Source organism: Macaca fascicularis, chromosome 1, assembly GCF_037993035.2.
Source record: "Macaca fascicularis isolate 582-1 chromosome 1, T2T-MFA8v1.1".
In the NCBI taxonomy this organism is placed as follows: domain Eukaryota; kingdom Metazoa; phylum Chordata; class Mammalia; order Primates; family Cercopithecidae; genus Macaca; species Macaca fascicularis.
The window spans coordinates 207108249-207118858 of record NC_088375.1 but is presented as its reverse complement, the minus strand read 5'-3'; the positions used below and the strand labels follow the sequence as shown (position 1 = coordinate 207118858).

The 10610-nt window shown below is 53.8% G+C and overlaps 1 protein-coding gene across 1 annotated transcript; it reads left to right on the top strand.

The window, feature by feature from the left end:
* Window positions 1–843: 843 nt before the first annotated feature.
* On the top strand, window positions 844–8922 carry XKR8 (XK related 8). Its single transcript, XM_005544250.5, has 3 exons — window positions 844–1209; window positions 4342–4538; window positions 7329–8922. Exons 1-3 carry the CDS (start codon window positions 917–919, stop codon window positions 8042–8044), a joined length of 1206 nt encoding a protein of 401 aa, XP_005544307.3. The 5' UTR covers window positions 844–916; the 3' UTR covers window positions 8045–8922.
* The last annotated feature ends 1688 nt before the right edge of the window (window positions 8923–10610 follow it).

Here is a 10610-nt window from a genome sequence, read left to right as displayed (position 1 = left end):
ATTCCTTTTCTTTTTTTTTTTTTGAGACGGAATCTCGCTCTGTCGCCGAGGCCGGAGTGCAGTGGCGACATCTTGGCTCACTGCAACCTCTGCCTCCCGGGTTCATGCGATTCTCCTGCCTCAGTCTCCTAGGTGGGATTACAGACGCGCGCCAGCACGCCCGACTAATTTGTATTTTTGGTAGAGATGGGGTTTCGCCATGTTTGCCAGGCTGGTCTCGAACTCCTGACCGCAGGTGATCCTCCCGCCTGAGCCTCCCAAAGTGTTGGGATCACAGGCTTGAGTAACTGCGCCCGGCCTCTATTCCTTTTCGTATGGAAATGAGGTTAACTCATTTGCAGGAACCTAACGCCCGCCCTCCCCCAACTCGGATCGCCGGCGTGAACCCAGCCGCCCCGTGCTCTCCGTGTATCCCCGGATCGAGGCGCACGCATTGTTGCAAAGTCCTGTACTTAGGGATGAGATGTGCCTTTGGTTTCGTTGTTTTGTTTTGCAACAACGCAGGTGTGAGGGATCGCAGCCCCAGTCCAGGCTCCAGTCTCCCCGCCCTCTCGCTTTCTTGGGCCACCGGGCGCCTCAAACTTAAAACTAGGCCATTTGAAGTCTGCGGAGCGAAGGGCAGTCAGTCTTCAGGCCTAGCGGACTTGGCTAGGCTGGGTCGGGGGACCCCTGGGCTGGCGGTGGGAGCAGAGTACTGAGCGGCATTTAGGTCACGGGAGGGTTCGGGTGGGGGACCGGGGACACCGCGGGCCTCGCTCCTCCCCGGACGGGGCGGGACGGGGAAGTCCCGCCCAGCAGGTCCCCGCCCCGGGCCGCCCCGAGGGCTGCGCCCGCCTCCTTCCTGCTTCGGCAACCCCGGGCCCTGAGGGCAGGCCCCAACCGCAGAGGAGCAGGAGGGGGCAGAGGCTGGAGGGCCATGCCCTGGTCGTCCCGCGCCGCCCTCCTTCGGGACCTGGTCCTGTGCGTGCTGGGCACCGCCGCCTTCCTGCTCGACCTGGGCGCAGACCTGTGGGCCGCCGTCCAGTATGCGCTCGACGGCCGCTACCTGTGGGCGGCGCTGGTGCTGGCGCTGTTGGGCCTGGCCTCGGTGGCGCTGCAGCTCTTCAGCTGGCTCTGGCTGCGCGCTGACCCTGCCGGCCTGCATGGGTCACAGCCCCCGCGCCGCTGCCTGGCGCTGCTGCATCTCCTGCAGCTGGGTTACCTGTACAGGTGAGTGCTTCGCCCCGGGAGGGGAGGAGTGTCGGAGCTCAGCACCTGAGTCAGCTGGTCACCTGTACAGGTGACACGTCATATGCCGGGAAGGGGACTGGGAGAGGGAACGAAGTCCTGTGGGCGCCTGGCCTACAGGTGAGCGTGCAGCCCTTTATGGAAAGGGAATCCGGGTAGACGGCCTTCATCCTAGCCCTAGCTTTCCTGGCACAGGCGAAGAAACTGAGGCCCAGGGAAGAAAGGGAGGTGCATGGGCTTTGAAGTCAGACCTCTCAGGGATCCACTTCTGGCTTTGCCCTCTCTCACCTCACTTCTGCATTTCTCTGAGCCTCAGTTTCCTCCTCTATAGAAAGGCGGTAGTCACCCTGAGACAGGTGTGACGGGCAGGCCTATTGTGAGGAGTGAGCGAAAGAGTGAGAAAGTGCCTCGCACAGTGCCTGGCCTGTAATGGCAGGGGCTGCGGACTCAGTTCAGCACCCCATGTTTCAGCTCGGGCAGGGCCTTGGGAAGGCACTGACCTCTCAGTGGGGCTGTTTGGTTGCTGTTCCGGTTGGGATGGGGATAGTGCCTGCCTGTTTGGTGAAGATGAAGTGAAATGACAACTGTCCACTGCCCTGGCTCAGAGTGAGCACTCAGCAACCTCAGCTCGCTTCGTGATGACCTGGGCCTCCCTGTGAGTTTCAGCAGCCCTGACCCCACGACAGCGCTTGTCCCTCACAGAGGCCGCCTCTCACCCTGTCTGCCTGGTTATATTCTTCCCCCTGAACCTTGGCTTCCCACTCCAGACCCAGCAAGAGGGCAGAGATGGCCTCTGACTCATCCACACCTGTGGAGCCAAACAGGGTTGGGCACAGGCTGGGTCTTGGAAAATGTGTGTGGATTCTGCTCCTGTTTGGACCTGGTGGAGCCTCGTAGAGATGGGGAAACAAACCCAGGGGTCGAAGGCATGCGATGAAGTCAGGGCAGAGGGTGGTGTGGGTTGGGAGGGGGTGGCCAGGGCCAGGATCCGCTCTTGAATCCGTTTTTACAAACTCTTGAGATCTGGCTTTGACAAAGTTGCACGGGGTCTCCAGGAGTGGAGGAGAGGAGCTTTGAATGTGGCAGTTTTGCCTGAGGGATTGTAGAGATACCAGAAAACCCTGGGTGGGCATGAAGGGGTGCAGTTGTTAAGTCCTGGGCAGGCCTCCACGAGCTGTGCATCTTCGCTGCCTGTATTTCTGCTGAGCTTCAGTCAGGCAGACTGGACTGGCTTTGGCTTTGGAAACGGGGTCTCTGTTCCTGCATGTGAATAGGCCGAGGCCGGGGCCTCTGCCAGGTCACTGGGGGATCACAGGCAAAGGCTCCCGCTGAGGGAGAAGCCCGGTCCGCCCTGCCTGCCCGCTCCTCAGTGTGTTCCTGGGCCCTTCCAGGGGAAGTGACAGTACATGTCTGGTGAATGAGCTTGTAATGAGTGAACGGGGTTCCCTCCCAATAGGCAACTGAGAGCAGAGTTCTGGGTGGAGGGTCTTTGGTGCATCCTCCACTTACTCTTCATGCCTTTCGGTACCCCAGGCCTGTCTGTCCAACCTCTGGACTCTCTTAACTCTGCCCCAATCTCCATCCTTAACCACTCAGGGCCAGCCTCTTAAATGGGATCCCTCCTTCCAATCTAACCCTCCTCCAGCCCCTCCCCTGTGTGGCTGGGGCAAGGCAGAGTCTGATTCCAACTGGCCTGTGCCCAGAAGTGCTCAAGAGGCAAATGTCATCTTGCCCACAGGATCCCAGGAGATCTTGGGCACACTAAAGTTTGAGAACTACTGCCTCAGGCAACTTTATAGCATGCCTTTCCAATTCAGGTTTGGATCCAAATCCTCATTCCAGTACTTATTAGCTGCTTATAATTTTTTGTTTGCTTTTTTTTTTTAAAGAGGCAGGGTCTGATCAGGCTTAGTGGCTCATGCCTGTAATCCTAGCAGTCTGAGAAGCAAGATCACTTGACGTCAGGAGTTCGAGACCAACCTGCCAAATATGGCAAAAGCTCATCTGTACTAAAAATACAAAAATTAGCCAGGTGTGGTGGCGCATGCCTGTAATCCCAGCATCCCAGCTATTCCGGAGGCCGAGGCAGGAGAATTGCTTGAACCTGGGAGGTGGAGGTTGCAGTGAGCCGAGTTTGTGCCACTGCAATCTAGCCTGGGCGACAGGCGACAGAAGCAGACTCTATCTACAAAAAAAAAAAAAAAAAAAAAAAAAGAAAGAGAAAGGGCCTCTGTTGCCTGGGCTGAAGTACAGTAGCACAGTCATGGCTCACAGTGGCCTTGAACTCCTGGACTCAAACAATCCTCCTGCGTCAGCCTCCTGAGTAGCTTGGACTACAGGCTTGTACCACCATGCCCAACTAATTAAAAAAAATTCTTGGTAGAGATGGGGTGTGCTGTGTTGCCCAGGGTGGTCTCAAACTCCTGGCCTCCAGTGATCCTCTTGCCTTGGCCTTCCAAAGTGTTGGGATTACAGGCGCGAGCCACTGCCCCCAGACCTTATTAGCTTCTTGATCCTGTTTCCCCATTTGTAAAATGGGCTTTTGTGAGAAGTAAACAGGACAAGGTTTGTGATGAGCTTAGGACAGTGCTTAGCCAGCCGGAGTAGAAGGTGTATTGATCCCCTTTTTTTTTTTTTTTTTTTTTTTTTTGAGACGGAGTCTCGCTCTGTCACCCAGGCTGGAGTACAGTGGTGGGATCTCGGCTCACTGCAAGCTCCGCCTCCCGGGTTCACGCCATTCTCCTGCCTCAGCCTCCTGAGTAGCTGGGACTACAGGCGCCCGCCACCGCGCCCGGCTAATTTTTTGTATTTTTTAGTAGAGACGGGATTTCACCGTGTTAGCCAGGATGGTCTCGATCTCCTGCCCTCGTGATCAGCCCACCTTGGCCTCCCAAAGTGCTGGAATTAGAGGCGTGAGCCACCGCGCCCAGCCTCGATCCCCATTTTCCAGATGAAACAAGTTCAGTAAGGTTAGGACATGGCCGACGGTCCCATAGCATGGATGCGAGGAGGCCCCATGGATTGGGGCCTGTGTCCATTCATTAGATGGGTGGGAGGCTGAGGAATTCACAGGACACTAACCTGGCCCTCGGGACATTTGTGTATGGTGCCTAGGTGCGTGCAGGAGCTGCGCCAGGGGCTGCTGGTGTGGCAGCAGGAGGAGCCCTCTGAGTTTGACTTGGCCTACGCTGACTTCCTCTCCCTGGACATCAGCATGCTGCGGCTCTTCGAGACCTTCTTGGAGACGGCACCACAGCTCACGCTGGTGCTGGCCATCATGCTGCAGAGTGGCCGGGCTGAGTACTACCAGTGTGAGTGAAGACCAGTGGCTGGCCCCCCTGTCGTGGCTTGGGGGGGTCTCTCTCAAGTGTCGGAATTGTTTTTATTCTTTTATAGAGGCTGCTTAGAAAACAGGAGAACAGGCTTTAGTCAGGCAGATCTGGCTTGAGACCTAAAGTCACTCTGTAGCTGTTTGAGTTTGGACAAATGCCTTGACCTCTCTGAGTATGTTCGTTCTCATTTGAAAAATGGACTTAAATCCTTCTGCCTCATAAGGTTGATGAAAGGATTGAGTGAGGTGATGCAAAGAAAGCCCATTTCCTGGTACACAAGTTCCTGGTACAGTCTCACCTGTCATCGCCCATAGTGGATTACAGCGGCCTGATCATGGTTCACTGCAGCCTCGACCTCCCAGGCTCAGGTGATCCTCCTGTCTCAGCCTCCTGAGTAGCTGGGACTACAGGTGTATGTCACCATGCTGGCTAATTTTTCTTTCTTTTTTTTTTTTTTTTGTAGAGACGAGGTCCCACTTTGTTACCCAGGCTGGTCTTGAACTCCTGAGCTCAAGTTACCTGCTACCTCAGCCTCCTAAGGGCTGGGATTATAGGTGTCGGCCATTGTGCCTGGCCCAGAAGTTTTAATTGTAATTTTTATAATTTCGAAGATAATAAAGTGTGTAAGGTGCCTGATGCAGCGTAGGTAACTTTTTAGTTAAGAAACAATTTAATACGTTGGGAGGCCAAGGTACACAGGTGGCTTGAGGCCAGAGTTGGAGACCATCCTGGGTAACATAGTGAGACCTCATCTCTTCAAAATTTTAAAAAAGAAACAAGAAACAATATATTGAATGCCTTCATCCAGTCAGGTTTTCATTGCGCATCTCTTCTGTGCCTGTTACTGTGCTGGGGACACAGCAGTGAACAAGATGAACCCAGCCCCTGCCCTGCCAGGGTAATAGACTAAAACAAGTAGCTAGGGTACGTGCTGAGTGACTGGAAAAGGGAGAGGCAGGTGGCGGAGGCTCACAGGGCCCCCCTAAGCAAGGGTGAAGTTTATAGTGAGGAGCTTTGGGAGGGTTTTTGTCCATAAAAGGAAAGTGACTTGCCCATTTTCACAGACCCAGACAGTGGCCAAGCTGAATAGGGCCCCGACTCACATCCAATTCAGGGTCCAAGCCTTCCCCTTTGCCTTCCTCCACCCCTGCCATAAATGCCACAGTCTCTCAAGGAAGCAGTCCTCACTCTGCCGTCACTCGCTGTGTGACCCGGAGAGCCTTCCTGTGCAAGATGGAGGTTGGATTCGATCTCCAAGGGCCCTTTCGTCTTGCTAGTCTGAGTCTATGTATTGATTGAAAAAACAATAATAGCGGTTGTCACAATCGAGGGCCAGCTATTAGCCGGGCCCTGTGGGAAGCACTTACAGTCATCATTGCTCAAGTTCACAGCAGCCCTGTAGGTCTGTGCTATCTTGATCTCCATTTTTAGAGAGGTGCAGAAAGGTGAGTGACTTGCCCTGGGTCACTGGGCACTCACTGGGCACGTGTTTTTGTCTGTTGAGGGTTGGGGGTGTCTAGAACCAGGGCCAAGTGCAGACAGTCTGCACTGCGAGTGTGGCAGGGGGTAAGGGGGAAAGACAGATTTTCCCTACTTTTTATTTAGCAAACATCTCTTCCGCTGCTGTTATGTGCCAGGTACTGGGCTGCTGGGGGATCCCAAGTGAGCAGAGTCTGTTTTCTACCCTGGAGCTCAGAGATAAGGAAATAGATAATTACTGTGTGATGAGACTCCAGACAGAGGTGGGTGGCATGTGACAGGGATACCTGACACAGCTGAGTGGGTGGCGTGGGGCCAGGGTGGGTGACTCCAGGGGCTCTTCAAGCTGGGGCCTGTGGGGTAATGGAGGAGTAGGCCGGGGAAGTGGGGCATGTGCTTCTGGCTACCGAACAGCCTGGGCAGAGCTTGTCAAGGTCACGGAAGGTGGCATGCTGGGCAAACTGGAAAAACATCAGCCCTGCTGAGACCTGGGCGAGGCTAATGGGCACAGATCTGTTTCCAGGCTAGGAGTGGGTTCTGGGCACCTAATAGATTCCCAGTAAACATCTGTCGAATGACTGCGGTGGACAGGAACAGGGGAGGAAGCAGTCGGGAGACGTGCTGGTGCCACTTCCGTCCCTCCCTGGAGGCCCTCGTGCCTCTGCTCCAGGACTGGCAGCCAGGAGGTGGGAAAGGACCCTAGGACCCCTGTTGTAAACTTCTGGATCTTGGAAAATCAAGACTAGGGGTCAGTCTGATGGCCTCTGGTCTTGGAGGAGAGGGGAGGGAAGTGGGGAGACTTTCTGTCCACACAGCAGGGACATCTCTCCTGGCCCTGAGGGCAGCTTTAGCCAGAGCCTGTGGCCACCCCAGGGGATTTTCTACTCCCTTTTTGAGACTAAGAAAGAGGGAATTGAGGCTGTTGATTTTCAGACACTAGAAAGGCTTGTGTTCTTCCCAGAAAGAAAGGGTTATGGGGCCCTGGAAGATGCCCAGGGTGCAGCCAAGGCCCAGGGGTGCTGAGTGCTGGGTAGGCCAGAAGTCACACCCTCTCACCTTTGACAAATACCACCTGCGCAGCAAAGCACTGTGGTGAGGGGCAGGCTCTATATTAGGAGTCAGAGCTTTGCTTTTGGTTATGGGAACTCACTGGCTCTTCTCCAGCTGCAGATTTGCTTTCAGCAAATGAGGGATTCTGATACCTACTCCAGGGTTGCTGGGAGGGGCCCCACGGTACCTGCGACCCCTGGGGAATGCCCAGGACTCATGATTCTGTCCTACTCTTTGCAGGGTTTGGCATCTGCACGTCCTTCCTGGGCATCTCGTGGGCACTGCTCGACTACCACCGGGCCTTGCGCACCTGCCTCCCCTCCAAGCCCCTCCTGGGCCTGGGTTCCTCCGTAATCTACTTCCTGTGGAACCTGCTGCTGCTGTGGCCCCGAGTCCTGGCTGTGGCCCTGTTCTCAGCCCTCTTCCCCAGCTATGTGGCCCTGCACTTCCTGGGCCTGTGGCTGGTACTGCTGCTCTGGGTCTGGCTTCAGGGCACAGACTTTATGCCGGACCCCAGCTCCGAGTGGCTGTACCGGGTGACGGTGGCCACCATCCTCTATTTCTCCTGGTTCAACGTGGCTGAGGGCCATACCCTAGGCCGGGCCACCATCCACTTCGCCTTCCTCCTGACTGACAGCATTCTCCTGGTGGTCACCTGGATGACTCATAGCTCCTGGCTGCCCAGCGGGATTCCCCTGCAGCTGTGGCTGCCTGTGGGCTGCGGCTGCTTCTTTCTGGGCCTGGCTCTGCGGCTTGTGTACTACCGCTGGCTGCACCCTAGCTGCTGCTGGAAGCCCGACCCTGACCAGGTAGACGGGGCCCGGAGTCTGCTTTCCCCAGAGGAGTATCAGCTGCCTCAGAACAGGCGCATGACACGGTTAGCACAGAACTTTTTCCCCAAGGCTAAGGATGAGGCTGCTTCGCCAGTGAAGGGAGAGGTGAATGGCGTCCTTTGAAGCAGGATCAGACCCAGCTGGCAGAGATGGAGAGTGACTCTGCTGGCAGAAGGCAGGTGAGGATAAGCTAATGATGCTGCTGTGGCCTCCATGCACTCAGCAATAATGGGACGCCTGTGCTGGGCCGGGCACCAGGGATGGTGCTGAATGGGGCAGAGGCCTGCCTTAAAGGAGTTCACAGTGAACAAGATGAGAAAGGCTGGGCCCTGCAGGGTCAAGAGCCCCAATTATGTACAAGACACTTTGGGAGGAAAGAAGACTACCTTTTCTTTTCCCCCTGCCATTGGTATAGCTGGTGCCCCAAAACTTCCACCTCCCTGGCCACTTCTAAAATGACTGGTATAGGTGCTGCCCCACCCCTTAGCTCCCCTATCCTGGGCTAGAAGGCCACAGGGGCTGTCCTCTAGAATTCTTCCTCCCCTCCCCCACACCATTCCTTCAATTCATGAAAGAAATCTTCGTGGAGAGCAGTTTATATGCCAGGAACATCATTCTGTCCTTGCAACCTGGAACAAGACCAGCTACCACCCCAGCTTCGTCCCCTACTTGCACCAACCAGTCCTGGGTTAGATCTCAAATGCCAGAAGCCAGGGATGCCCAACTCTTGGTGGCCCCAGTTAGAACCTCTGGGATCTCAGTGAAGCTGGCCTGGCCTCTGCTCCTGCTCTCAAGGGGCTGCTTTTCAACCGAGAGCCTTGGGAGCCTGGTCTGAGCCTTGTACAACCACTGAGTATTTTTTATTCCTTAGCCAGTGTACCTCCTACCTCAGAGTCTGTGTGAGAGGAAGAGAATGTGTGTCCCTGTGGGTGTCCGCAAGTGTCAGACGTGTTGTTTTTAACAGTATTACTAGGTTATGATTAAAGCCTCATGAAATCCTCCAACCTAGTCTGTGTCATCGAATGAAATCTCTTATGGAGTTCAGAGCCTGAACTGGAAGAGGTCAGGGGCATAAAATCTACCTCTCAAAATTAGTCAGGGTCCATGAACAGAGAGGTCTGGCTTAGGTGGGGCTTCTCAACCTCGTGTTTGAAGTTTCAGGAGCTGGTGAGCCAGCATGGGGTTGACAGCTCAGCTGGAGATAAGAATCCAGATCTGGGCTTAGTGCATCCCTCTTCACCACCAGCTCTGCTGCTGGGCCCAGCAGGAGTGGCCACAAACACATTTAGGGCCAGGAAGTGAATATAGGAGCCTGGTGAAGAAAGGTCTTGCTGGGACCTCTGAGACGTTAAGTAATGAGGTGCCTTAGGGGATGCGAATATGGTGGGTGATGGTGCTGGGGAAGTGGAACCTTTTGCTGTTCTAGGAGGTCTGTGGTTTGGAGAAACAAGGGACAGAAAAATCTCTTGAGATAGAGAAGAAAAGGTTCCAGTCACTGCTGTGATGGGATCCAGGATAGTCTCACCTCTGTTACTATTCTGGTGGAGACACAAAAACCAGGATAAGTAAAACATTTAGTATATCAGATAGTGTTAAGTGCTGAAAGAAAAAGGGAAAGGGATAGGGAGAGAGAGTAGGTGTTTGTGTGTTGGGGGTGGGAATTACAACTTTATATAGAATGGCTGGGGAAGGCCTTCCTGCAAAACGGGTAAGCTGGTTAGCAGTGACTTGGGGGTGGCCTATAAATGTCATGAGAAGGAGCAGAACCTGGAGTCACTGGTAGCTTGAACCACTGTGACGGAAGGAATGATGCAAACAGAATTCCACAGGATGAAGCAGCACTTGTAACCACTCTGTTGGCCTGGAGCTAAAGATGACCCAGAGATGAAGGGTGGGAGCAGGAAGAGGATCTGGGAAGACGATGCTAGTGACTTTTACATACAAGCAATGGTTAGAGGCAGAAAGGATCCTGCAGATCATCCTGTCTAGTGATTTTCAGACTTTTGAATATCATGTACCTATAAAATGGCCAACATGGTTGAAACTTAATTTTAACAAAGAAAGGGCATTAAAGACTACCACCATTTGGCTGGGCATGGTGGCCCACACCTGTAATCCCAGTACTTTGGGAGGCCAAGGCGGGTGGATCACCTGAGGTTGGGAGATCGTGACCAGCCTGACCAACATGGAGAAACGCCATCTCTACTAAAAATACAAAATTAGCCAGGCGTGGTGGCGCATGCCTGTAATCCCAGCTACTCGGGAGGCTGAGGCAGGAGAATCGCCTGAACCCGGGAGGCAGAGGTTGCGGTCAGCCAACATCGTGGCATTGGACTCCAGTCTGCGCAACAAAAGCAAAACTCCGTCTGAAAACAACAACAACAAAAAACTACCACCATTTATTTTCATCATCTCATAAAAGGACGTACCAATCTTAGAACAAAGGACCATTCTTCTAATTGAATACATGTAAACATACACACACACCTGAAATTGCAGGAAGAGATGGAGATGTTTATCTCCTCTGTGCTTGGAAATCAATACTTCTAATATTTGTACTTATAACTGAGTAAGGATATAGCAGCTAACGGGTTTGCTTCAACTAATGTGCACCTAATGAGGAAAACATTTAATTACTAAAATAGGCAACTTCCTCTTTTCTGGGGAATTTTTGGAGAAATACATCTTA

Coding starts and splice junctions, on each gene's coding strand:
- XKR8 (XM_005544250.5), top strand. CDS start 917: ATGCCCTGGTCGTCCCGCGCCGCCCTCCTTCGGGACCTGGTCCTGTGC. Junction 1,210..4,341: donor CAGCTGGGTTACCTGTACAG/GTGAGTGCTTCG, acceptor TATGGTGCCTAG/GTGCGTGCAGGAGCTGCGCC. Junction 4,539..7,328: donor CCGGGCTGAGTACTACCAGT/GTGAGTGAAGAC, acceptor TACTCTTTGCAG/GGTTTGGCATCTGCACGTCC.